We start from the raw sequence: 26,770 nt of genomic DNA on the forward strand, positions 1-26,770 counted from the left end.
TGAGCTGGAGAAGGAAATATCAAACTACTCCAGTATCTTTGATGAGAAAACCCCAAAATGGTGTCATGAAGAGTTGAACACAACTGAACAATAACTCAATGACAACAGCAGCAAGCAAAGTTCTTTGCATATTATATTTACTGAATGCTTGACAGACAAACACTGCTTTGTGTTCCTAGACTCCAACAAGAAATCATGTTCACTCAAAATTTGGGTTATAGGATCAAAGGCCTCGAAATAAAAGAAAACTTGGAGGTCATTGAGTCCTATCCTACCATATTATAGATGAGAAAACCAAGGCCTAGGAAGGTTAAATAGTTGGTCCACATTAACATAGGTAGTAAATGGTAAAATACTAGGTTTTCTGACTCCAAATTCAGCCTCTTTTTCTTTTCTCTTTTTTAGGAGGAAACAAGTATTTTACTTTATGAAATAGATGTTCAATATCTAACTTCACATCAGACATAAAACTCAAACCATTTCCTTGGTTTGAGATCCTATTCTAAATTAATATCCAACAATGACTCGAGGAGTCATCATATATTCAATAAGATTAACAGCACAAGGACTTGGGCTCCAGGCTATCAGGCTAAAAGTTAACTAAATTGAAGACAAGATGAATTTTTTTTTCCCCCAGACCCAACCTATGGTTTCATTTGCATAAGGTACTCCCAGTAAGGAAAATCCCTCTACCAATGCAGATTAGCAACTATTGTACAACTTAGAGCCTCCTTGAGGTGCCTAGGATACCTTGTCCAGAATCAACGGTTCATGACTTGAACTCTGGTGTTCTTGATTCTGAGGCTGATTTCTATACTGCATACTACCTCTGAGAAAGGAGATGATTTTCTGAATTAAAAATACGTATGATAATATAGTAAATCATGTGCTAGTTTTGATACTGGTGGAGGGTTTTAAGCATCTACTGTATAAATAACTGGAATACTTTCAGGCTTTTTTTCTGAAGGGAAAAACAAAATGATATCCCAAGTTATACTTTATCTAGTTTCCTTCCATACCACTTTCTTCAATGTTTTCCATTCAGCAATAGACTTAGTTAAGCAACAAAATTAGTAAATCTGTCAGCCAAAGATACCCCTTAGCATCAACAATCTGGTTTTGTACAGCAAGCAGGCTCCACTCCCAGGGGATTCTTGACATTCCGAAATGCTTATGTCTACACAGATGTACCCTCAAAATGTACCATAACTATTCACCTTCCACTTGTCATATGCAGGTTGTGGATACTAATGATAATAATAGAGATTTTAATAGCATGAGTAACACTCATCATGCTAAGTTTTCCAAATCAGCCCTTCCATTTCTTGTTCAAAAGAATGGAGAAGTGAAACACCACTTTTGCCAAAAGCAAAAGCAGCACATTAATATTAAACGTGATCTAATGAAGGCAAAAATTGTTTGGGGGAAATATCAAGCACAGCAAAGGCATCTTCTGCATGATAAAAACTTGGGGGGGGGAGTGGAGAGAGGTATTCAGATATCTATCCCTAGTTCATCTGGGATTGGGCTTTCATACTTCAGTGGGGAGAGGGGTGAGTATAGAAAAGAGAGGTGAAGAGGAAAAAAAGGGAAAGGGGAAAAGGGAAAGGGGGAAGGAAGAAAAAGGAAAGAGAGATCACAAGAAAGAAAATTTAGCTCAATTCAGATTTCTAGGAAACAAAAAGAGGCATTCTCCCTTCCCCCATTTATTCAAGTTCTTAGTCATAAAAAATCTAACTTTTTGAAAAGAGGATGTAGGGAGAGAGTAAAAATTTAACTCAGTTTATTCTTTCAGAACATAAAAGAAGATCCTCCTCTTATTCAAAGCCTTAACAATCTTGAAAAGCTAAAATATCTAACTTTAATAAAAGAGGAGAGAGAGAGACAGAGAGACAGAGAGACAGAGAGAGAGAGAGAGACAGAGACAGAGACAGAGAGAGAGAGAGAGAGAGAGAGAGAGAGAGAGAGAGAGAGAGAGAGAGAGAAATTTTAATCAGTACAGCCTTACAGGGCATAATACAAGACTCCCTTATTCAAGGCCTTAACAAGCTTGAAAAACTGAAACTCCTAACTCTTAGAAAAGGAGGTAATGGGAAAAGAATAGGGAAGGAGAGAAAGGGAGAAAGAAAAAGGGGAGAGAAGGAGAAAATGGGATAAAAAAAGGAAGACAGAAAGAGAATGAAAATCTAGGTCATTTCAGGCTTCCAGAGCAAAAAAGAAAAGAAAAAAAGAGAAACCCCTTACTCAAAGGCTTAAAACTCTCAAAAAGTCAAAATAAGTAACTTTTAGGAAAGCTTTGACTCTAATTTAGAGAAACAAACAAACAAATTTAATTCTTCTAAAGGTGACAAAACTGTTTAGTTTTATTTAAAGACCACAGAAAATTATCCCTACCCCTCACACCTAAAACCCCACACAGAAAACCAACAACTGAAAACACAATTCTTTTGGATTTTTTGACCATTTTAGAATAAGAATGATTCACTCTTTTGGCAAAAGAGAGATGAAAAAACTTGGCACTGCTCCTGGCTGAGCTGACCTCCTTAAAAGGATGTTTTTGATGTTGCTAATTCAAGCTACTAAAACAATAAAATCACTTCTCTTTATTAAATGTGTCATCACACTAACAGAAGAAGGAACTAGACCTCTACCAGAAGGTCTAAGATTTTTAACAACAATAATGTAAATGTCAGGTACTGTCATTGTCTCTGCCCCACTTCTACAGAGCACTGCCACATGTATCATATGCTGGCTTCCCTTTTGGCATCCTCTAAGGCCTTACACAAATCTATGTGAGGGGCAGTTTATGGGAATGTCTTGACCCAAGGTACCTCACAATCAGTGACCTGAACCTCACCATTGCCAGTTGGTGCCTACTAAAAAAAAAAATCAATTTAAAAAGGCATTTGTAATGATTCAGCAGTTTAATAGATCTTGCATTTGGCAACAATCCTCCCACGAATATCTCTTGGGAAATAAAATAGTACAGGCCCAGGACTCTGGCAGGTTTTCTAATTGTTTGCTTTTGGCACAAACCCAGGACAAAAAATAGGACTGTCGTATGTTTTCTTTCTTTCTTTCTTTCTTTCTTTCTTTCTTTCTTTCTTTCTTTCTTTCTTTCTTTCTTTCTTTCTTTCTCTCTCTCTCTCTCTCCTCTCTCTCTCTCTCTCTCTCTCTCTCTCTCTCTCTCTCTCTCTCTCTCTCTCTCCTGTCTCCTCCTCTTCCTTTTTTCTTCTTCTAATAACAGTGTGGCTTTGCAGAGCAGATTGAATTGAAAGGTCATTGCATAGAGTCATGTTGCTACCCATTTAAAGGGGATGAAAGTATCACAAAGGAAATTTTTAAAATAAAAAAATTAGTAAAAAAAAAAATAACTGACATAAAAGGCCATAAAATTAATGTCTGGGCTGAATTAATTTGAACTTTCAGACCGTATGTTATGGTAATAGCTAACAATAATGACTAACATTTATATAGGGTTTTAAGGTTTTCAAGATACTAGAATATTATTTCCTTTCATCCTCACAATTCTATGAGGTAGGTGCAATTATGATCCCCATTTTACAGATGGGAAAACTGAGTTTGAGAGACATTAAGTGGCAGATCCAAGGTCACACAACTGCTGATAGTCTGAGGCAAACACCTTTTCCAACATCTATTGTTTTTGCCGAAGTTGATTCAATTCAATATTATTAAGTGCCTTCTATGTGCAAGTCACAATGCTGACCTCTGTCAACACCAAACTTTTTAAATGAATGTGTCATTTATGTGATGCAGTGGATAGAGTGCTGAGCCTGGCAGTCAGGAGAAACCTGAATTCAAATCCTACCCCAGACCCTTACCAGCTATGTGATCTGGGCAAGTTACTTTACTTCTCTCTGCCTCAGTTTCCTCAACTATAAAATGGGGATAATAATAGCATCTACCTCCCAGAGTTGTTGTGAGGATCAAATGAAATAACATTTGTAAAAGGGCTTCACACATAGTAGGTGCTTAATAATTTTTTTTCCTTCTTCCTTCCAGAACAGTGACAAACAATCAAAGTTTGAAGTTTTGGGGGTTTTTTAAGTTACATTGCAATCATATCTACAGCTAGCCCTCCCACAGTAATATCTGCAGTTGAAAGGAATTAACCAGGAAGCCTACTATAATGGGAAGTGTTATAAGTGTTAATGTTTTGAGTGTGAATGAAAGTGTGTTGATGTGGGTAAAATTGTGGTTGATGGATGAGCCTAGGAATAGGATTGTGGTTATAGCGTTTATGGCTATGATATTGGCGTATTCAGCTAGGAAGAATATGGCAAATGGGCCAGCTGCATATTCTACATTGAAGCCGGACACGAGTTCTGATTCTCCTTCAGTTAGGTCAAATGGAGCTCGGTTTGTTTCGGCTAGTGTTGAGATGTATCATATCATGGTTAGGGGTCACGTTGTTACTAGTAGTCATATGTTTTCTTGTGTGGTGGAGAGATTTTTTAGGGTGAATGACCCATTGATTAGTAGAAATAAGGGGGGGAATCCACCTTGTTCTAGTGCTGGCCATATCACTGATGACCAGTGTGATTTTGTGCAAGCTGATAAATTCAGTAAGCATGTGTTAAATACCCATACAAGTCAAAACATTCCATTCTATTGTTCTTCACACACTCTCCATTCAAGGCAAACCAGCCTGCTAGCTGCTCCCCGGACACCAGATGCTATCTCCAGTCTCTATGGTCCTTGGAATGTTCTTCCTTTTCTCCTCAACCTCTTAAAATCCTCACCTTCCTCACTAGGGCCTCTCCTGATTCCCTCAAGTTGTCAATGATCTTTTCTTCAAGAAATTCCTGTTTGCCTGCTGCATCCTCCCACACTTACTTGCACCGCTCCCCATCCCCCCATCCACCCTCAGTAGAAGTTCTTTAAGGTCAGGGACAGTTTTATCTTTGTATCACCTAACATAAAGACCTGCACATAATCGCACTTAAATGCCTTTTCAATTGAATTGAAGGCAGAGTCCAATAATTTCTCTAAGTCTCAAATTATTTTCCGGTAAAATGGGAAAAATAATGCCTATTCTGCCTACCTACAGGGTTTTTTATGATGAAATGAGATAATACATGTTAAAGCATTTTAAAAACTGTAAAATGCTATACAACTGTCAGCTATTATTAAACACAGAGCAATGGGGAAAAAACAATGAAAATTTCACATATAGAAAAAATTCAATTTAGTTTAATTCATGCAAACAGATTATGGTGACAGATGCATAGCAATTTTGACAGTCATTTGTTTTTATGAAATAGCTCAATACATACACAGGAGTCATTGATTTCTACATGACACAGTGGATAGAGTGCCAGACATGGGGTTAGGAAGAGCTATGATCAAATGTGGCCACAGATATTTATTACTTGTGTGACCTTGGGCAAGTCACAGTCTCAGTTTGCCTCAGTTTCCTCATCTGAAAAGAGGGGATCATAAGAGCACCTACCTCCCACTGTTGTTGTGAGGATCAAACGAGATAATATTTGTAAAGCATTTGACATCAACCTAGCATATAGTAAGCACTATGTAAATGTTAGCTGCTATTATTATAATTATTATTATTTCTGTGAAAACTATTAAGGAAGTAATTTAGAGCTGAAACCTTTTGTTGGCAAATAATACATCAATAACTCTGCAAAAAACATAAACAATTCACATTTTGGGTTGAGTCAAAAAAGCAATGGCCTAGAGTCAGAAGACTAGGGTTTGGATCCAGAACTTCACAATTACTCACTGTGTGACCCTAAGCAAATCACCTGACTTCTCAGATCCTCCATGTCTAAAATGTGGCTAATAACATTTGTACTTCCTACCTCCTAGCACTATAGTGAGGAAAGCACTTTGCCAACCTTAAAGCACCTTATAAATGTGAGCCATTAATTATTATTTCTTGTATTTTGTGTTGTTGGTCCTTTGTTCTCCCCACAGAGTTACGGAAAGCCAAAGTTTCCAAGCATATACCTTGTGAAAGGGATTGGAATAGATGGTAAGCCTAGGATTTGCTAGGAATTGGAATAGGTGCTAGGCCTGGAGAAATCCCAAGGAGTTACTGCTTCTATCAGTTCATGTCTGCACCTTCTGGTTTAGAGTTGCCTCAGGCACTGTTAAGTGACTGGTCCAAGGTCACCCAGCATATAGCAGAGAAAAGAGTTGAACTCATGTCTCTCTGGATCCATGGCTAGCTAGCTAACCTCTAGGCTATGAAGCCTTATGGAAAATAGGGTCCAATTTCAGAATTGTAACTCTTGTCCTAATAATTGCGTGGCTTTGAGTGATCCTGGGTTCACAAAGGCTTCACCAGGAGAACACAATTTCTGGCAGGCGATACCAATCTGGAAAGACTATGATTATGTGCAAAGTGGCCCAAGGCCCAGCTTAGTTAAGCGTGGTGACCCATGGCACTCTTGGTATTCCTGAAAATGAAGAGAAAGTTCTGCTTTCTCTTGGTCTGGCTAGAAACAATGTATTTCAGCTAGAAAGCATGTTACTGTCACCTACAAAACAACAACAATAACAAAAACCCTTTATTATGGGTCATCTAGCACCATTTAGAACCATGCTTTATTTGTCTTTGAAATCCCTGGAAGCATATATCAAATTCTAGAGTTAGAATTTCAGAGGCTGTCTAATTCAGCCCCAAGTAGAAATTCCCCCTAAAACACCAGCTGGTATAACTTAGTGACAAGGAATTAGGCTCAAATGAGATAGCATTTCCCTCCCACTAAATAGCTTGTGTGTCTTTGGCAAAACAACCCAAAGTTTTGACTAGCATAGTACATGAGGTAGCTAACTAGGTGGTGCAGTGGGTAAAGCAAGGGACCTAGAGTCAGGAAGACATGATTTTGAAAAATCCAGCCCCAGAAACAAACTGAGTGACCCTGCCAAGTCCATTGTCCACTGTCTGCCTCAGTTTCCCCACCTTCTAAAATAAGAACAGTAACAGCACCTATCTTCCAGAGTTTGTTGTGAGGACAAAATGAGGTAATACATGTAAAGCAGTTTGTAAACCTTAAAGAAACATATAAGTGGTAGCTCTTATTATATTATATACATAATATATACATATATATAATTAATTATAGCATTTTCCCCATATCAGATTTTTAAATTTCATCAAACTACTACCTCTTTGCCTGAAACCCCTAAATGCTTTCTTCCCTGGTTCTGTCACAAAGATTAATGATTATCTTTCCTTGGCTTAGTTAAGGGCACAGTCTTCCCAGCCAGCACTTCTACGGAGATCTGCAGCCAGCAAAATATTTAATAGCAGGTTTACCAGGGCCATTAGATCTAAAACATTTAAAGGGGCACTACACTGTTAGCCACCTTTTCCTACTACAAGCATAGCAGGAATAGTGAAAGGGGGAACAGGAGAGAATTTGTACAACAGTTTACTAAATGTATATGTGAAAGTCCATTCTGTGACTTCCTTTCTTACATCTTCCCTGGTGTTAATCTGCGGCAATTTTACTTGCCTCTATTAATGACTTCTAAAAAAAAAACACACAACAAATACAATTTCAAGCTGTACAGTTTTCAAGAGGCATTACAAGGTGAGAAATAAGCTAAGCAGAAACGTCTTCTTTTTATATCTTGCAAAAAAGTCAAGGAGGGGGGCTAGCAGTTTCAATTACAGTTTTTGCACCCCTGTGATGAAGTAGCAAGCGTATTGATGGCACTAGGCCGATGTCCCTGCTGTTTGAAGCTATCACAGGTAGATAGATAGTCATGAAGTTAATACCTCGTGTTTATATGGCACTTCAAAGCTTACAAAAATTACATTCCTTTAGGGAAAGAATGTCTATGTATATGTATGTATGTGTATATAAGTATATGTGTATCTATACATCCGTATATAAATATATCTGAGCTTAATTGTAGCCTTCAGGGAGGGCAGGGGAGGAGGAAGGGGGAAAAGAACAAAGTAGAAAGTGCACAGTAGAAATCAAAAGAAACTAACAAGGAAGCAAAGAAAAGGCAGACTGCTGTCACTACATGTAGTATTTATTATACAGACTTTCTTGAAATAGAAATTTCTTGCTATGTATTTTAAATACTGTCTTACGTTCTGCTATGCACATGACATGCTTTTTTTTTTTTTTGGTGAGGCAATCAGGGTTAAGTGACTTGCCCAGGGTCGCACAGCTAGTTAGTGTTAAGTGTCTGAAGCTGGATTTGAAGTCAGGTCCTCTTGACTCCAAGGCCAGAGCTCTGTTCACTGTGACACCTAGTTGCCCCGATGTGCTTTTTTCTTTTCTTGTTATGTATTTTAAGTTTCAATATTTAAGTTTTTAATATGGTTCTTTTTCTTTTCTTATTATGTATGTAAGTTTCAGTGATTTTTTAAAAAGCACATTCTTGATACTTTTTGTTGTTCAGTTGTTTTTCAGTCGTATCTGACTCTGATTTCCAATCTGGCCTCAGACACTTAGTAGCTGTGTGATCCTGGGCAAGTCATCTAATCTCGTTTGCCTTAGTTCCTCAGCTGTAAAACGAGCTGGAGAAGTAAATGGCAAACCACTCCAGTATCTCTGTCAAGTAAACCTCAAATGGAGTCAACAAAGAGTTGGACACAACTGAAAAACGATTTAACAAAACAACGTCCTATAGGCCAGGGAGTCTGACTAGGGTCTGTAAATTTTTTTTAAATAATAACTATATTTAATATAATTGGTTTCCTCTGTAATTCTGTACATTGTATTACATTCATTTAAAATCCTCATTCTGAGAAGGGACCCATAGATTTCCCTAGATTGCCAAAGGGGTTGATGATACAAAACAGCTGCATTGATTTAATTTAATAGAATGTAAGTTCCTTGAGGGCAAGGACTGTCTTATTTGCTTGTATTCCTGTCCCTAGCACTAATGTGCCTGGCACATAGTGCTTAATAAATGATTTTTCATTCATTCATTCACAACAAAAGGACAAGAAAAATTACACATTTAATTTTCTGAACAGTATCACAGAAAAAAAAAAACTGCTTAAATATATGAGCATGGACACCCAATACATATTTTTCCACTGCAGTGAATGTGTGTCCTCACACCACTACCAAAAATGTCCTGGAAGGTATGAAAACAGCCAGAAGAGAGCTGTCCCAGCTCCCCAACTGTGGTGCAGTAGCTCCATTTAATATTCTTGTCTAGCAAAACAGCAAAGATCCCTCGTGCCTATTTTTAAATGCACATTTTTAATATTCAATATAATGTTACTCTTTAACAAACTCTTTACTCCCTGCTTCTTTTATGAAGCTTCCCGTGGTCTTTAAAGGGATTGTTAACCAAAGAATGGATCGCACTCTTTCTGCATGAGCAGATTGAGAAACACTCCATTAAACCTTTCAGTATTTAATAGAAAGTGTAATCTCTCACCTCTGAGGAGATGAGCCAGTTGTTCAGTGACTAACTCAGGGGCCTCCCGAAGAATCTCTTTTGCCACAAGGGAGGAAGAAGACTCCTGGAACTCAAAGCCCGTATCACATCGTTCAGCTGGATTAATGACTTTGACAACCGCAGATTCTAAAGTTTTATCCTCACTGCAACACAAATGAAAAAGAAAAAAAAAGGAGCGATGAATACAGATATTTGCTTTTTTTTTTACATTTACTGTATCTTTATCATGTACAAGCAGTCACCTACAAATTAATTTTCTATAATTATTCAGAGCAAAATATTTACCTACTCACACCATAAAGAAGGAGGAGGCTACATTTCACTCACATCTCTGATTCATTAGAGCTAAAAATCTGTCTCAAAAGTTTTAGGAGGACGTTCGTATTAGTAATCTGACCTCTAAATGCAACTGTGCAAGTGGTCACCACTGAGCAGTCTAACTATGAGCTCATTTTCTGTAAGTGACTGACTCATATATACAAAATTCTCTGGCTTGTCCAATTAGTCATCAAAATATTTAACAGAAGTGGCATTAGAAGAAAAAAAAATACAGAATTTGTTTGCTTCCCTCATTGTTCTTTATAACTGAGCTTGAGTTGCCTTGAGGGAAAAAGGCCTTTTTAAAAAGATTTTTTTAAAGGAATAGAGAATTAACATAACCCCTGAAGGCTTATCATAGTGACCATGAAAGAAATTAGGCCTTTCATGTTAATGTCTTTAAATAGTCATATCTCATAATAACATACAAATATAAGGTCATAGAATCATAGACAGAGAGGTGTAAAGGACTTCAGAGGTCATCTGGTCCAATCATTCTACAGATGAAGAAACTGAGGCCAGTAAAGATGATATGACTTGCCCAAGGTTGCAGAGGTTAACAAAATTCTCAATGTATCCTTAATAAAAATGTGATATCCAAGATTTTAGTTGATTTTTATGTTTCAAAACTTGTTCCTTTTATTTCTTAGATTAAGAAGAATTAATAAGCAACTAGTAGAAACAACTAGGTGGAGTTCCTAGAGGGCAGACATTTTTGCGCCCCCCACTTTTTTTGGCATAGTACCTAGCACATAATAGATGCTCCATAAATGCCTGCTGACTGACAGATTCCAACAACCAATTACTGATGGTTTGTTTTCTTTTTTAAAAAGTACTTTTCAAAAAGCTTTTGTGTGAAAATGCACAATTTGACACAATTTTTCTCTAAAAAAGACACATTGAAACAAGTGGTTTCAAATAATGAATACAGTGGGTTGTTTTGTTTTGGTTTGGGTTTTTTTCTACTGCAAACAAGAGTTCTAGACTAGGAATAATGAGAACTGTGTCCTGGCTCTGCCCCCATATCCCTTCCAGCTCAATAGTGTCTATGATTTTAGAAGAAATTTTTTTGGCCCAGAAAATATGCTACCAGAGAATCTGGGTAAAATTTCATCATATTTTATATAAGATCACAAGTAAACTGGAAGATGTTGTTCCCCTAAAACCTCTCAATTTCAAATTTAATTAGTAATAATAATGATAGCTGGAATGTATATAGCACTTGAAGGTTCACAAAGTATTTCGTATGTTATCTTATTTAATCCTCATAACAATTTTATGAGGGAGGTACTATTATTATCCCAAATTTACAGAGGAGAAAATTGAGACTGAGAGAACTTAAGTGACTTGACCAAGGTCACACACATAGAAAGTGTCTGAGGTGGGATTTGAATCCAAGTCATCCCAACTTCAACTCTTATACTGTATCCGCTGCCACCACCCAGCTGCCTCAATTTAGTGGTATTCTTCACTACTCTAAAATCTCTTAGTTCATGATTGATTTAGAGCTGGAAGGGATCTTAGAGGCCATTCTAGTCTAATCTCCTCATTTTATAGAGGATGAAACTGAGGCCAAGAAATGTTAAGTGACTTATCCAAGGTCACACTGGTCAAAACTTGAACTCATGTCTTCTAATTCCAAGCCTAGTTCTCTTTTCACTATATAATGCTATTTGACTATTACACAGTTATCTAACTGCAAATTTTTACCTTAAATGTGGGCACATTTCAACAATGAATTGGACTGTTTGTGTTTTCATACAGAAACATGCAAAGAATTAGTTAATGAAAAATCAGTTGCCTGGATTCACTTTTCTTTTATTTACTCTGGTTAATATTCACCAACAATCAACAAAATTTGCCACAATCAAACAATTTATTTAATTTATAACAACTATCTTCACTACAGCCTGTTAGTACATAAAAATGGTGCTTAGTGAGCTAACAAAGTGCTCCTTTTCTCTTACATCCCTATAGTTAATTGCATTTTTTTTCAATATCCTCTTAATGTGCTAATAGCCCCTAATGAGGGTCATTAAATAAACCAACTAGAAGGTTGAGGACCAGAATTTTGACAGAGGCTTAGTATGTCAATTGGATGATACTGATAGCTATTAGCCTGACATATAAAATCAAATAATCAACAAGCATTTATTAAGTGCCTACTGTGATCTAGGCACTCCGCTTAGTGCTGAAAACACAAACACAAAAATGAAATTGCCTCTATTCTCAAACATTGCATTGGAGAAGGCAACATGTACACATATAAATAATTACATATAAAATGTTTGCAAAACAAATACAAAGTAATTTTTAAGGGAGGCTTTAACATCTGGGGAATCAGAAAAGGCCTTAGGTAAGTCGTGGCCTTTGAGCTATGTTTTAAATGAAGCTAGGGATTCCAACAGGAGATAAGAAAGGAATGTATTCATTATATGATTTAGGTTTACAAAGCTCTTTTAAAGAATACTCTTTGGATAAAACATATTGTAGAATCATAGGACGGAAAGCAGTATGGTGTATGCAATACGACAACGGACTTGGAATCAGGAAGACCTATGCTGAAATTCTAACTCAGCAGCTCAGTTACTCTGAACAAGTCACATAATTTCTTTATGCCTCATTTTTTAAAATTCAATTTTATTTTGTTTTTAGGTCTGAATATTCTTCCTCCCACCTCCACCGTCCCCATCTATTAGGAAGGCAAGAAAAAACCTATTACAAATACATGTAGTTAAGCAAAACAAGTTCCCACATCAGCTGTGTCAAAAAAAATAATAATAATAACAACCATGCTTTGATCTGTCTCTATATTTAGAGGTGGGTAGCATTTTTCATCATGAGTCCTCTGGAATTGTGGTTGGTTCCATTGCGGTGATCCAAGTCCCAAAGTTTGCAAAGTTATTTGTTTTTCATTATTGTTATTATTGTATAAATTGTTCTCTGGGTTCTGTTTGCTACATTTTGTATCAATTCATGCAAGTCTTCCCAGATTTTTTTCTATAACGAGAGCCTTCATCATTTCTTACATCTGTACTTCATTTCTAAAATGAGGTTAGACTCAATAGTGCAAAAGATCCTTTCCAGCTCTAAATCTATGATCTCATGGTCCTCTGATTTTTGAGATCACTGAGGTTTTTTCATACATAGGGTTCCAGAGTCTATTCTGAATATTTGTAAAGGACTTACTAAATCATTTAAGGGCATTCACAATCATAACTAGCACAGTGTGAAAAGAGTTCCTGGGGAAGGAAAGAAGAGAGATGCTTCCTCTTCAGAGAGGCCATAATCCCCCCAATCCTCCAGGGTCCTATGGTACCCCTTTTCCATTATTCTCCTTACCCCTTAACGTCACTGGGTCAAGAGCTACCCCCTACATGGTGTAACTGCATCTACAATGGTAATGTCCTCTGCCAGACAATGTTATAACTACTGACAACTCTGGGGGTACCTGTAAAGAACTAATATTTACCACAGGGAAATATGTCCATGGTCCTCCTTCTTAATAACAAATCCCATTTAGAAGTACAGCAACAATAAATATTCATCAATAACTCTGAGCATGCTATCCCTTTCATGAAACCTTCCTCAATTTTCCATTTACCTACAAAGATTTTCCTACAAGATTTTAACAGCTTATGAACATGATCTATCCTCCCTGAGACCTTTCATGAGTACCATCTACAAATTGTGATTCTTTCCTCCAATATTCTGCAGGATTTTCTTTATGCTATTCTTCTTACATTTACCACATTCTACAATCTAGAACAACTTTGTAGTTCTAACTATCTGAGCATATACATTATCTCTCCCTCTGAATTGTAAAGCCCTTGGGGGCAGGGACTGTGTTTTATCCATTTTTATACCTCCCAGACTATCTAACAGCAAACTATGTAGACATTAAATACATGTTAGTTAAAAGACAATGATTGGGTCAAAAAAGCTGACCTCCAAGGTCCTTCCAGACTGAATATTCTATGACTTTTAGGTCTCATTTCAATGATTACTTTTCATTTCCCAATAAAAGATCTCAGTATTAGAAAGATTTTAGTAGCTTACTGGCTACTTTTAAGAAGTAAAGTAATATAATAGTAAAATTTTAGAGATTAAAAAAAACCTTTGCGTATCACCTAGTGTAACTTCCGTACAGTCACATCATTTTGAAGGTGTATGAAAAGAAATCCAAAGAGATAAAATCAATCAATAAGCATTAGCACCTACAATGGGCCAGGCACTGGAGATAGACATATAAAGAAAAAGAAAAGTTCTCCACTCACGTGGAACTTGCATTCTGTCAAAGGAGACAAAATGTACATATGGAAAGATATTTTTCAAATAACATATAGAATAAATACAAAATAAATAAAAGGTAGTTACTGAGGAAGAACACTAGCAGTTGGGGGTGAGATCAGACCAGGAAGGTCACAAAGTTTGATTCCCAGGCCAATGTGAATGCACTATGCAAGATTACTATCTATTGGTTGTTGTTATTATTTAATTTCAGATCAGTCTAAGAACATCCTACTCAAAAATGTCATTTCTGAAAGAGAAGAATAATTCAGGTTCAACATTTCTTAATACTTGGCCACAAGAGAAGAAAATACATCCACCTTCCCATAGGACTGCTGCATACCTTTACACCTGTCTGGCAGAACCACTGAATCTCAGAGCCCAGAAGAACTTTAGAAGCCACCTGATCCAACACATTCCTGAGCAAGAATCTTCTCTACAGTAGCACCAACACACTGGCATCTAAACTTTGCTTGAATACTTCTAGTGAGGGGGAGATCTCCTGAAATAAGCCATCCCACTTTGGGTTAGATCTAATCATTAATCTATTTTTCTTTACATCAGGCCTAAACCTGCCTCTCCAATTGCCACCTGGGTGCTCCTAGTTCGGTCACCTGGGACAAGTCCAATCACTCTTCCATACTTGAAGATGGTCTTCGTCTCCTCTCCCTCATCCCCAAGTCATTTCCAGGCTAAATATCCCAGGTTCTTCAATTGATCATTGTATGGCCTAACCTCATGGCCCTTCACCATCTTGATTCTCTTCCTCTGGATATTCTCAAAGATTATCGATGTCCTTCCTAAAAACATGGCACCCAGAACTGAATATGCTGCTTCAGATGTGGTCCAAACAGAGCAAAGCACAAGGAGACAATCACTTCCTAAGCCCTACACACTATATCTCCCCTTAATGCAGCCCAAAATTACATTAGCTTTTTAAACTGCCCTGGCTTCCTTCAAGTCCTCCACCTTCCACAGGAAGCTTTTCTTATTACCCCTGATTCTAGTGCATTCCTTTTGTTGATTATTTCAAATTTATCCCACATATAAATTTATATATACGTTTATATACATATATATACATACATATACATACATACATACATATATATACATACATATATATACATACATATACATACATACATACATACATATATATATATATATATATATATATATATATATATATTACAGGTTGTGTCCCCCATTAGACTCTGAGTTCCTTGAGAACAGAGACTGCTTTTGACTTTCTTTACATTCCCAGAACTTAGCACAGTGTCTGGCATAAGTAAGGGCTTAATGGGGATAGCTAGATTATACAGCAGACAAAACACCAGGCCTGGAGTCAGGAGGACCTGAGTTCAAATCCAGCCTCAGATGCTTCCTAGCTGTGTAACCCTAGGCAAGTCATTTAACCCTGTTTGCCTCAGTTTTCTCATTTGTAAAATGATCTGCAGAAGGAGATGGCAAACCACTCCAGGATCTTTGCCAAAAAAAAAAAAGCCCAAAGAGGGTCACAGAGTCAGACATGACTGAAAATGACTAAATAACAACAAAAAAAAAAAGGTGCTTAACAAATATTCACTGACTGACTGAATACCATACAGTTGATTTATACTAGGCTTGTTATCAGTAAAATCCTCACATAATTTTTGGGTCCCTTATATCATATTTGTGAGGGGTTTTTTTTAATCCATATATAAAAATTTAATTTACCTCTACTAAATTACATCTTATTAGATTCCTCCCAACACCCCTTATCAGCTCTTCTTGGCCCTTGATTTGGTTATCTGTTATGCTTGAAATTACCTCTAGTTTTGTGTCTTTGCAAATCAGATAAGCAAGAAGAGACTGGTTTTAGTTTATTTGTTTGTTATTGGCTGGGGCTTTTTTTGTTGTTGTTTTTTGGTTTGTTTTTTTTTTTAGGCAATTGGGGTTAAGTGACTTGCCCAGGGTCACACAGCTAGTAAGTGTCAAGTGTTTGGCCTGAGGCCACATTTGAACTCAGTTCCTCCTGACTTCAGGGCCAGTGGTCTATCCACTGTGCTACCTAGCTGCCCCTGATAGGTTGTTTTTGATCTCTCTTTGAATACCAAGTGCTTAGCTTAGAGCCTAGCCTATGATTTGACTCGACTTGACTTTCACCTTTATCCACATCATTGACAAAGCAGTTAAATATTTTTTAATGAGTATAGACAAAATTTAATGTAGAATTTTACTTCTCTTTAATTACTTCACTAAATTAGTCATAGATAAAGGTAACAAAAAAAATTCTGTTTCAAGAGCTGCTTTTAAGGGAAGAATTTAAAATAAATTAAATTTTTATTTCGTTGAGTGTACCATACCTGGCCAGCACATTGTTGTTAACAAGTGTTAATGACAATTTCCCCTCCTCATTTAGATGATGTAGATTAATCTCATCTCGGAAAATGTGAAATGATTCAGAGATATTTAGCTCTTCTAAAATAAACCTTGTCTCAGTGAAGTAGTTGAATTCTGTTCTTGGTATGTTTAGCACTGGCAAGCACAGAACACCAGGGGGACTGACCTGTCATTAAAAAAAAGAGAGAGAGTTTTGTCAGTCACACAAAACTATAAAAAGGAAAAAAAAAGGAACTGAATTTTCAAAAGCTATAGGCTGAGTGGTGAGGAAATGAGAGCACTCAACCTCAGAACACATTCTTATATTTCTGAATAAACTATATGATATATTTATGCTTTGCTTCCCAGGGCAGCAAATCAGGATGTGTGGAATCAGTAGCTGCTCTCTTCTAAGAAGAAATTATGCTAATCACATATTGACTATAAACTAAAGCAAATATATGACTTTGGGCTAACATTTGGAATCCTGCCATTTTCTTTTTACCTTGTCTAGAAAGTAAGCATAGGTGAAGGCAGAAATAAGTGAATCCAGATCACATGTCTTATGTCCAATAACCACATGGACTTTTTCCAAGCGTTTGCTCCGATTCTGAAACAAATACAAATTAAAGATAGTCATTTTTACTTGTCAACATAAAAGAAAAACATTCCAGCCTTTCCCTCAGTTCCCACCTCCCCCACAAAAAAAAAACCTTTATCTAATTCTGTTGACAGGCCTTTCCGAAATTCTTTGGAAACAAATTAGTCCCTTGATTGTACAATGGAAAGCATGAAAAAGCAAATCTGCAGGAAATATTGATACCATAGAGAAAACAGCAGTCTCTAAATTCTAAAAGAACACCACAGGTTTCAAGTGAGGTTTACCACAATTTTCTGCCAAATAAATGAAATGTGACCCAATTATCATTTTGCCAGAAAATATCACTGAAATGATGGCTGACTTGGACGTCTTCTAGTGAACTGCGTTTACTTATTTTAAAAACATATTCAAGTGATACTTTGCATGTGTTTGACTTTCCAGCCATCTCCTTACCAGCCATCATGATACATGGACCAGAAATCCAATACTTGAGGGCTTAACCCCATTCATCCTCATAACTCCTACTCTGGGGCCCTGCTGCCCTGTTCATTGTAGCTTCGGTAGCCCATCACAACTAGGTTCAGCTCCAGGTGCGTTTTGCTCCTCTGCCATCTCCACAGTTGCACATACCCTTCTCCTCCTATCCCCTTTCCAGTTTTAGAATCATAATCAAATCAACTCTGTCACTGCTCCTGGAAAAAGTGTGAAGATCTATTCTCCCCTATGGCTCCAGTCACACTCCCGGAAGCCAAGCTATCCTTCACATCTTTCCCATTAGAATGTAAGCTCTTTTGGCCGACAAACTGTCTTTGCTTTTGTATCAGTATCCTCAACGCTTAGCATAATGCTTGGCACATAGTAAGGACCTAATAAATTTTTTTTCATTCATTTACTCATTCAGATGCTTCTCAAACGTGCATGCGAATACATGCAGGTAGATAAAGTGCATTGCATTTTTCCACCTTGAAAACTGAAAGGATTTTGGTATTTCTCATCAATTTTCCATGGCTTATCATGGCCTACTTCATCATGGTGCCCAGTAACTCCTGGTTCACCAAAGTTATGCTTCTTTTATGGTGATTCTCACACATCTACCAAGCTGGGTAGGATCAGCGACATATAGATCTGGAAAGGACCATAGAAGCCCTCTAGTCCAACGCTTTATTTTATAGATGAGGAAGTGAAGGTCCAATATCAATTTAAACCCAGGTCCTCTGACTCCATGAACATCCAGCTCTCTTTCTACTGCGCCAGATTGCTTCCCTACAGACTCCAACCCTCTGGCTCACTTCCTCCATCTTTCTAAGGACCAGAAACCTCTATCATACCTCCTTACCACCAAATGGACATGGCTACTCACACCATTTGGATGAGTAGAAAGTTACCAATTATAATGCTTCCTTGTAAGAAGAAGGTCCACTGGGCCTTACCATCTTCCCTTATAGGGTCATTATACCCTCTGGCCCTTTGGTTCTCATCCTCTGCTCTGTCACTTTGCCTTTAGAGAGCCAGGCATTGTGATTTGACTTGTCAATGAATCCTAAAGATCCCTGAGCCTTGTCATCTTATTTGAGGCTGCACTCTGGAACCATGCAACTCCTATGTGTATTCTCTTCTGCAATGAGAAATAAGCTCCTTGGGAGTAGGCTGTCTCAATTTCCTATTTGTATTCCCAGGGCTTAGCACAGTGCTTGGCACATACTAAGCACTTCAAAATGCTATATCTTGCATTCATTTATGCCATTGACTTAGTCATTAATAAATGTGTTAAACAGCACAGGGACAATCACAAATTTCTGTTGCACTCCATTAGAGATTTCATTTCAAGATAATGCTGAAACGTTAGTGACTATTCTTTTGGTCTTATCTTTTAATCAGTTCCAAAAAGATCTAAATACTGTTTTATAAGTCACATCTATTCATCTTGTCCACAAGAGTAAAATAACTGTATCAAATGGTTTGCTAAAATCTAGGTAAACTTTATCTGCAGCATTCTCCAAGTCTAATCCAATAACCCTGTCAAAAAAGGCAATGAGGTTGGGCAGGCATGAGCTGTTCAAAGGCATACTAGTTATTTGTGACCACTATTTCCTTTTGTATAGGTTTGTTACCCTCTCTTTAATAATAAGTTTCAAGAATATTGCCAGGTTATTGATCTAAACTTTGTAGGCTGCACTTTTCTTTTTTTTAATTAAGCCATTTGTCCTTTTCTAATCCTGTCATATTTTTCCTATGTTTCATAATCTTACATTTTTAAAGATTTTATTGGTTTCTTTTGTTTCTATATCACCTTAATTTTCATGTACACACACACACACACACACACACATATCCCTCCTCCCTCTCTGATTCAAGATCTTTCAAAGACCAGTGACAATGTTTCAACAATCATATCTGTCAGTTCTTTCAGTAGCCTAGGATGTAACATGTATGGGTCTGATAACTTGAATTCATCTAGTGCAACTAAGTTCCCTCTTCCTATTTGCATGCTTATTTATCTTTTGTTTCAGCTTCCTATTAGTCATTTTTGTTCTGTATTTACAGTACAAAGGTCATTCTCTTTGCAAAAGAAAAAAAAATGAACATTGAGTAGTTTCATCTTCCCTCCTTCCTCTGGCACCATTATCTCATTTACCCAAGCAGGGAAGTCCTATGCTTTTTTTTATTCTCTCCTCTTTTATCCAGTACAGTAAAAAAATAAAAAAATTAAAAAAAGCTTTTTATCCTATACTGTCAGTTAGTATAGGTGTTTAATAAATGTTTATAAGTGTTGATCTGAATAATTTACAATTATTTTATTATTTTATATATGAAGTTTATTATTTGTAAAATTATTTACAAATCTACAGTCAGGTTGTCCTCCCCATTTTCTAATTAATTATATAGCTCTTGACTTTCTGGACACAATGCTTCAGCCACTGTTTTACCCTGTACTCTCCTTTAGCAGCTGGGTCCTCCTTACCCCGGCACATCCATCTACTCCAGCATCTTTTTCATCCATGCCATGCTGGTCCCCTTCTTCCATTGGTGAGTTCTTCCTAGGACTTCCATTTTGTGGCGGCCTGAGCCTGCCAAATTTCATTCCTCACTAGGTTCCTGCCGCTGACTTTCTGAACTTTAACATCATATTCCAGCTAAGATATCTTCCTTCCCTCCCAACTTTTCAGCTCCCTTTTGTGTGTTGTTTTTTCCTATTAGAAAGCAAGCTCTTGAGGGCAGGGATTACTTTTCTTTTTGCATACACACACTTAAGATATATATGTATGTGTGTATATATGTGTGTATGTATGTATGTGTGTATTCCCAGTGCTTAACACAGTGCTAGACATTACTAAGTGCTTAATAAATGCTTGCTGCCTTGCCATTTAATGGGGCTGCTATGCCACATGGTGGTACCACAATACAGAAACACAATGAAAGAACTTAAAAGCAGTTACCTCTATAAACTTGTCAGTAAATACTGTTGATTTATTTCTAATAACAATAATAGTTGAATGTGTATCATAGGATCATAGATTAGAGCCAGAAGGGACTTAAACTACTCTAGTTAGTTAGGCTAGTCTAACTTTTTCATTTTGCAGATCAGGAAACTGAGGCCCAGAGAGGTGAAAGGTCTTGCTTAGGTAACATAAGTAGTAAATGACAAAGTTAGGATCTGAACCCCTGGCTCCAAATTCAGTGCTGCTTTCTTTGTACAATGATGCCTTAGGCATCTGGGTGCTGCCATAGTACACAGAGCCCTGAGCCTGGAGTCAGAAAGGTCTGAGTTCAAATCCAGCCTCAGATACTTACTAACAGTGTGATCCTAGGCAAGTCATTTATTCTCAGTTTCATCCTCAACTATAAAATAGGGAAAATAAGAGCACCTACTTCTCAGGGCTTTGTGAGAACTAAAGCAGATACTATTTGCAAAGTGCTTAGAACAATGTCTGACACACAGTAGGCACTTAATAAATTGGTACAAGGTTCTACAGGTTAGAGGCAAAGGTCATAGAATTAACATTGGCTACAGAGCCTATACCTAATTTTATAATGTTATTCAATCAAACTTAATATATTGAGAAGGTACTTGATCTGTAGGAAGACAATACAATTCACACCACTGCCAGAAACTCTGTGAAGTATAACCTTATCCCAAAGTTCATTGATATGGGACTGTCTCCTTATTGGTGGAAACGAAGACCCTACCCTGCTTGAGGGGCAGGGAGGAGTTGATGAAAAGCAAAGAACTCAAGCTTTTACCAATCCTCTTCAAGTCATGCTCTTGACCCTCAAGCATTAAGTGGCTTTGGGTACTCCTGGCTTCCAGCTGCAGGAGAGAAGCCACACCCACTTCATGTTGCTGAAGCAAAAGACTCTGGGAAAAAAAAACATGAAAAGAGTGGGCAATCTTCATCACGTCCCTATTTCCAGCTTGCTATTCTAAAGGCTTCAGGAAGTTTCCCCTGGGGTGAGATAGTGGACATATCTCTTTGTTGAGATGAGTTAACTGCTCCCAATAAGAGAACTCCTTCTCTCTGTATTGTCTGGTCTATATTCTCCTATGTATACCTTCTCTGATTTCTGTTTGGTTATAACTTTGATAAATGGATTTCTTTGCTATTTGCTTTGTGTGTTCATTATGAAAGGGTTCAAGTCTTGAATATAGAGTTTGGGGTTTCTCCTTCCCCCCCCAAAGTGGTAAAGCAATAAAAAATTAGATAGAACTTGATCATATCTCTTAGAATAGCAATCTTTAAAGGAATAAAGAAATGATATAATTCTTCCTCGGTACCCCTCTCTTTGAGGAGAGCAGAGTGGTCTCTGGCACCAAATTCCTGCTTCCCCTCCTGGCAGGAATAAAAGTCTCCCTTGGAGAAGGGAGTGGGGAGAAGAGTCTAGCCATACCTGTTCTGCCTCCCTTTGAGCCACACACAATGACCAGCCCACTTTAACCTCCTCCCTGTTGTGAACCTTGACCCTAACTCCAAAAACTGCCATAGCCAGTCCATTTGGTTGAGTCATCTTCAGTGGGCTGTATCCTTTGGCTTTGAGGCTAGGCTTTTTCAATGTTTTCTTCTCCCAGCTATACTACATAGTCAAGTGTTCTGGAAGAACCTAATGGAATTTAGGTAAATGGAATTATACTCGGTTGCATCACAAGCAAATGCATTAGGAAATCATATTACCATAGAATGGCTTTCTTCCAAGAAATATAAAGTCTTAACAGACATTACCTCATTTCTGCTCCCAAAGCTCTATGAGATGGAAAGTAGTAAGATTAACAGGATTAATTTTCAATATCCTGGACTTTTTGCAGCATTGTCATTATTGTGGTTACTTAATCTCCAGTACCTATGTTAACTAACTACCTGCCCATGGTAAACTTTTCCCTGACTACAAAATACAAATGTTTTTACTTCTCATGATAAACTGTTACAGATGGACTTCTCTTCCTTGCATTTTACTCCTTCTTTTTTCCCATCTCCTAGCCCCACTTTGTGCCACTGAGAGTTGCCTTCCTGAGGCAACCCAGAGATCCATGTCATCAGCCCACAGAGCAGCTCACAAGTCATCTTATTGTCTTGTAATATTATTAATTAACAGTTTTGGTTGGGAAGCACTGTCTACACTATACTAACTCCTGCATGATACTATGTTGCCTCCAACATACCATGAAATGGATAGGTACAGGTGAGGAGGTAACACATAGGAAATTGTGTGTGTGTGTGTGTGTGTGTGTGTGTGTGTGTGTATGCAAAACAGAAGAAGGCTTTGAAGTTATCTATAAGATCAAAGATGCAGACCTAGAAAGGACACGAGAGGTCATCTAATCCAACCCATCATTTTATAGATGAAGAAACTGAGGCCCTAGAAATGTAAGTAATTTGCCCAAGGTCATGCAGGTAATTAATACCAAAGGCAGGATTTGAACCCAGGTCCTTTCACTCCTGAGCCAGTGTTCTTTTCAGTGTACCATGTTACTGGGCTGATCCAGAAGCTGGCTCATACTCAAGAATTCCTAGGCTTAGGTCCATGTTCAATCTCTCCCAACAAACATACCCAAAGTAGTTAAAGCATTTGACTATGTGAAAATGGGAAAATTTAATGGTTTCTTTTTTCTTTTTTTTTTTAATAGAGAAGGAATAAAATTAGACAAGAATTGTGCACAACACAGGAATGGCAAATTCCCCTCATTCCAGACCACCAGATTTTCCCTGAATGAAAAGACATTGTTACTCCTTCACCGGCCCCTGAAAAGGTATGAAAGACCAGGACTTTCCCAAGATGAGTCATATTGCCTTTGACACCGTTCATATCACTTCTTCTCATTTCCATCTTCCTTCCCAGGCCTTAAAGCTCTCTGTAGCCAAATCAGGGCTCTCCATTTCACTGCCCCACCCAAGTCAACACTTTCCAGGTGGAGCACTTCATTCTAGAGCTTTCTTTTCATTTATATTGACTTCCCTGTGTCCTATCCTCAGATCTCTCTTCTTTGCTAGCAAATTGAATACATTATTCCAGGATCTTATGTTAATGGATGCTAAACAGTTTATTGCACTACCTCTGGAAGGAAATATACTTTTATTTTAAAAGAGCTTTCTGGAGTTATTCCAAGAGTTACTTTAATGGTGGAAATTTCATGTCCCTAGGAATTGCTTGGGAGAGGTCTAAATTCTCTTTGACAAAAGAAAGAGGTCTATATCTTTAACATTTGCTTTGTTTATCTGAGTTCAAAGGCAAACAGCAATAGCTAGCATTTATATAGCTCTCTAAAGTTTGCAAAGTACTTCGCAAATAGCATGTCTTTTATCCTTACAACAACCAGGTGATGAGCAGCAGACTCCAGGAAGAATAACTGGACTTTGGTGATACTCTTCTAGGGCAAAGCCATTCTCTGGGGCTCCATACTTGTTAGTGGGGGACATTAGACAACCAAATCTCAGGTGGAACACAAAGTGTACTATCAAGTACCTTCCCATACTCTGGAGTGACCCACCCAATCAAAATGATTTCATTGTTTTATACACTGGAAATGACCTCCATATAAGGAGAGAGACAGAACCTGGGATCCCTATTGGCCAGATGCCTTCCAACCCATTTACCATCCCAGATCATTCCAGAACCAGCCTCCATATTACATTGCATACAACAGATAAATCATTCCAAAACAAGCAGGACTGTGTGATATGACAAGGAACAGTAAAAGGGCCAGGTTGGCTGGACCATAGACTGAATCTAAGGGAATAATGTAGAGTTGGCCTGGAAAGGGGCAGATTAAGTGTAGGTTCTGATGTAGATCATAATATGCTAGGAACTGAGGGGAAGAGGAAGGAGGGGGAACAGAAAATATAAATAGCTTATATTTTTCCCTTTATTTAGAAATTGTCCTATTTGAATCTCATAACAATGCTTTGAAGCACACACAAGTTTAATGCCCATTTTCTAAATAAGGAAACTCAATATCAAAGAAGCTGTGATTTGCCCATGGTAGGCCAGCTGCTAATTGTCAGAGGTTTGATTGAAACTTAGGTCTCTCCTGATTCCAAAGTCCAACCCACTTTCTACCATACCATACAGCCTCTTGAAGCACAAAACCTAGTAATAGTGGTCTATGGTAGGCAAAGAAAACTATATCACTGAAAGAATAACTGAATAAATAAGAACAAATAAAAAAGAACAAATACCTGAAAGAAAGTGAATTGAGTATGCCAGAGTCCTATACCAAGATCATAGAATCCAGAATTAGATAAGACCTTAAAGTCCAACCTCCTCATTTTACAGATTAGGAAACTAAGACCCAGATAGGATAAAATGTCACAAGTAGTAGTCGATAGCTGGGTTTCAAAAGCCAAGTCTTATGTCTCCAAATCTGGTGCTCTTTCTATTACACTGGAATTTTTTTAAAAGCTTTTTAAAAATCTGTAATTTTCTATCTTCTAAAATGAGACATCCTCTTAAAGTTTATTTTTTTAATCTCTATTTAAGTACACTATAATGCCAGAATATTTAAATAACTTTTCATTTTTAAAAAAGGCAACTTATCAGCAAAGAGTATATTTGGACACACATGGATACCCCCCCCACACACACACCACACACAAATAGCAACAATGATCAGTAAGAGTGCTCCCTAGGTACCTCCATGAGTCCAGATAGATGCTTTAAGCATTGTATAATTCTATGTTCCCAGGAACAGGGACCTGCCCATACCCAAGTACTTTTCTGTATTTAAAGCCCCAACTCATGTATTTAAATCAGTGATCTCATCTATGGGAGCAATGATATAGATATTTAATTTCTCAATGTATCCCCAACCTGCCTTCTATAAAGACCTATTGGGAACATAGTTGTTTCTGTAAAATTCTGTGCACTAAAAAGGATTGTTCCTTGAGACCATTGTGGCCCACACTGGCATAAATGGAGACAAACACCCCGAGGTGTCCAAACCCCCACCAAAAATATCATAGTTGGGAATCCTAAGTTTAGACTACATTCAATATGAAAACAGAAGCCTTGAAAATGAATAAACCCCCATAAAGAACAATCTTTAGAAATCTTGAACCATATACATTCATGTTGAAGAACATAAAGGAGAAAGTGTCTTTTTTGGCATGATGGCAAGAGAAATGGATTTAGAGTCCAAGAACTTGGGTTCAAATCCCTGCCTTGTCAATTACAACCCATATGACCTTGGGTAAGTCAATCACTTTCCCTCTCTGGGTTTCAGTTTCCTCATCTATAAATTGAAGAATGAAGCCCCCTTCCAGTTCTAAATCTCTAATCCTATTATTATATGCAGAATATTTCCTCTTCTACTTTCAATTTTTTTCAATTGCATGCTATATGCAATCATTGCACCATACTGCCTTCCTTCTTTGAGATGATGAAATTTCCCAGTACAAGATTCTGCTGTAATTGTCAATCCTTCAATCAACAAGAATTTATTAAGCAAATACTATATGCCAGGCACTGATGCAGGAAGCTGGGCATACAACTCCAACGAATAGAAAAAAAAAACAGCTACTACTCAAAAGGAATCTACTAACTAAAGGAGAAGCTGGAAAGGCAACTAATGGCCATTGTCATTCACTTACCAGCATACGCCTATCTATTACACAACCATACTAAAGTGGTTTCAATTTAAGCAGAAATGATGGCAGGGGAAGGTGAGTGGAGAGAGAAGCTACGGGGGTAATAGCAGAATAACAGAAAAGTGAGAGGAGAGGCCCAGCACCTATCCCATTCTCTGAGGTAATGAGAGCTACTGATGCCTTCTGATTTCAGCCCTGCCTTCTATCATGATTGTGCAACCACTGACCCTCAGACCCTTTTCATAATTATCTGGTTCCCTGAGCAAGGTTTTAATCCACAAAGAAAGACTATTGCAAATTAAAGGGAGTTCAGAGGAGTGAGAAGTCATATAATCCGGGAGAGAGACGCAAGTTGCTGCCTCTGAGGAGAAGATCTGGCTTCCTGTTCACGCAGCCCATATTTATTTAATTAATAGTAGTAAGTGGTAAGGAGAAGCTAGACCATTCTGTTCTACAAGCTACTCATTAACTTCTGTGTAAATATTAAACTAAGAATTTACCAGAAATGGGAAATTCACAACTTAAGCTTTTTATATTATTATATTACAGTAATATATAAATATTATCAATTAATGACATTTAAATTCTCATATTGTATTTCAATTTATCATAAATTATCCAGCTTCACCAGCAGTTTGGACTGCCATGCTATGACCCAATATCCTGGGAGAATTCAAAGAAGATGTGGGAGTAAACAGCATCA

The 26,770-nt window shown here is 37.6% G+C and overlaps 1 protein-coding gene across 1 annotated transcript in view; it reads right to left on the minus strand.

Annotated features, from left to right (window-relative positions):
* PRUNE2 (prune homolog 2 with BCH domain) overlaps positions 1-26,770 on the minus strand; it is a 324,875-nt gene that overhangs the window by 236,907 nt on the left and 61,198 nt on the right. The window contains 3 exon segments of the mRNA XM_020995504.2: positions 9,400-9,563; positions 16,377-16,579; positions 16,898-17,002. Of these exon segments, the coding sequence (XP_020851163.2) occupies positions 9,400-9,563; positions 16,377-16,579; positions 16,898-17,002 (472 nt within the window).

Source organism: Phascolarctos cinereus, unplaced genomic scaffold (genome assembly GCF_003287225.1).
Source record: "Phascolarctos cinereus isolate Bilbo 61053 unplaced genomic scaffold, phaCin_HiC Scaffold_4;HRSCAF=312, whole genome shotgun sequence".
NCBI lineage: Eukaryota > Metazoa > Chordata > Mammalia > Diprotodontia > Phascolarctidae > Phascolarctos > Phascolarctos cinereus.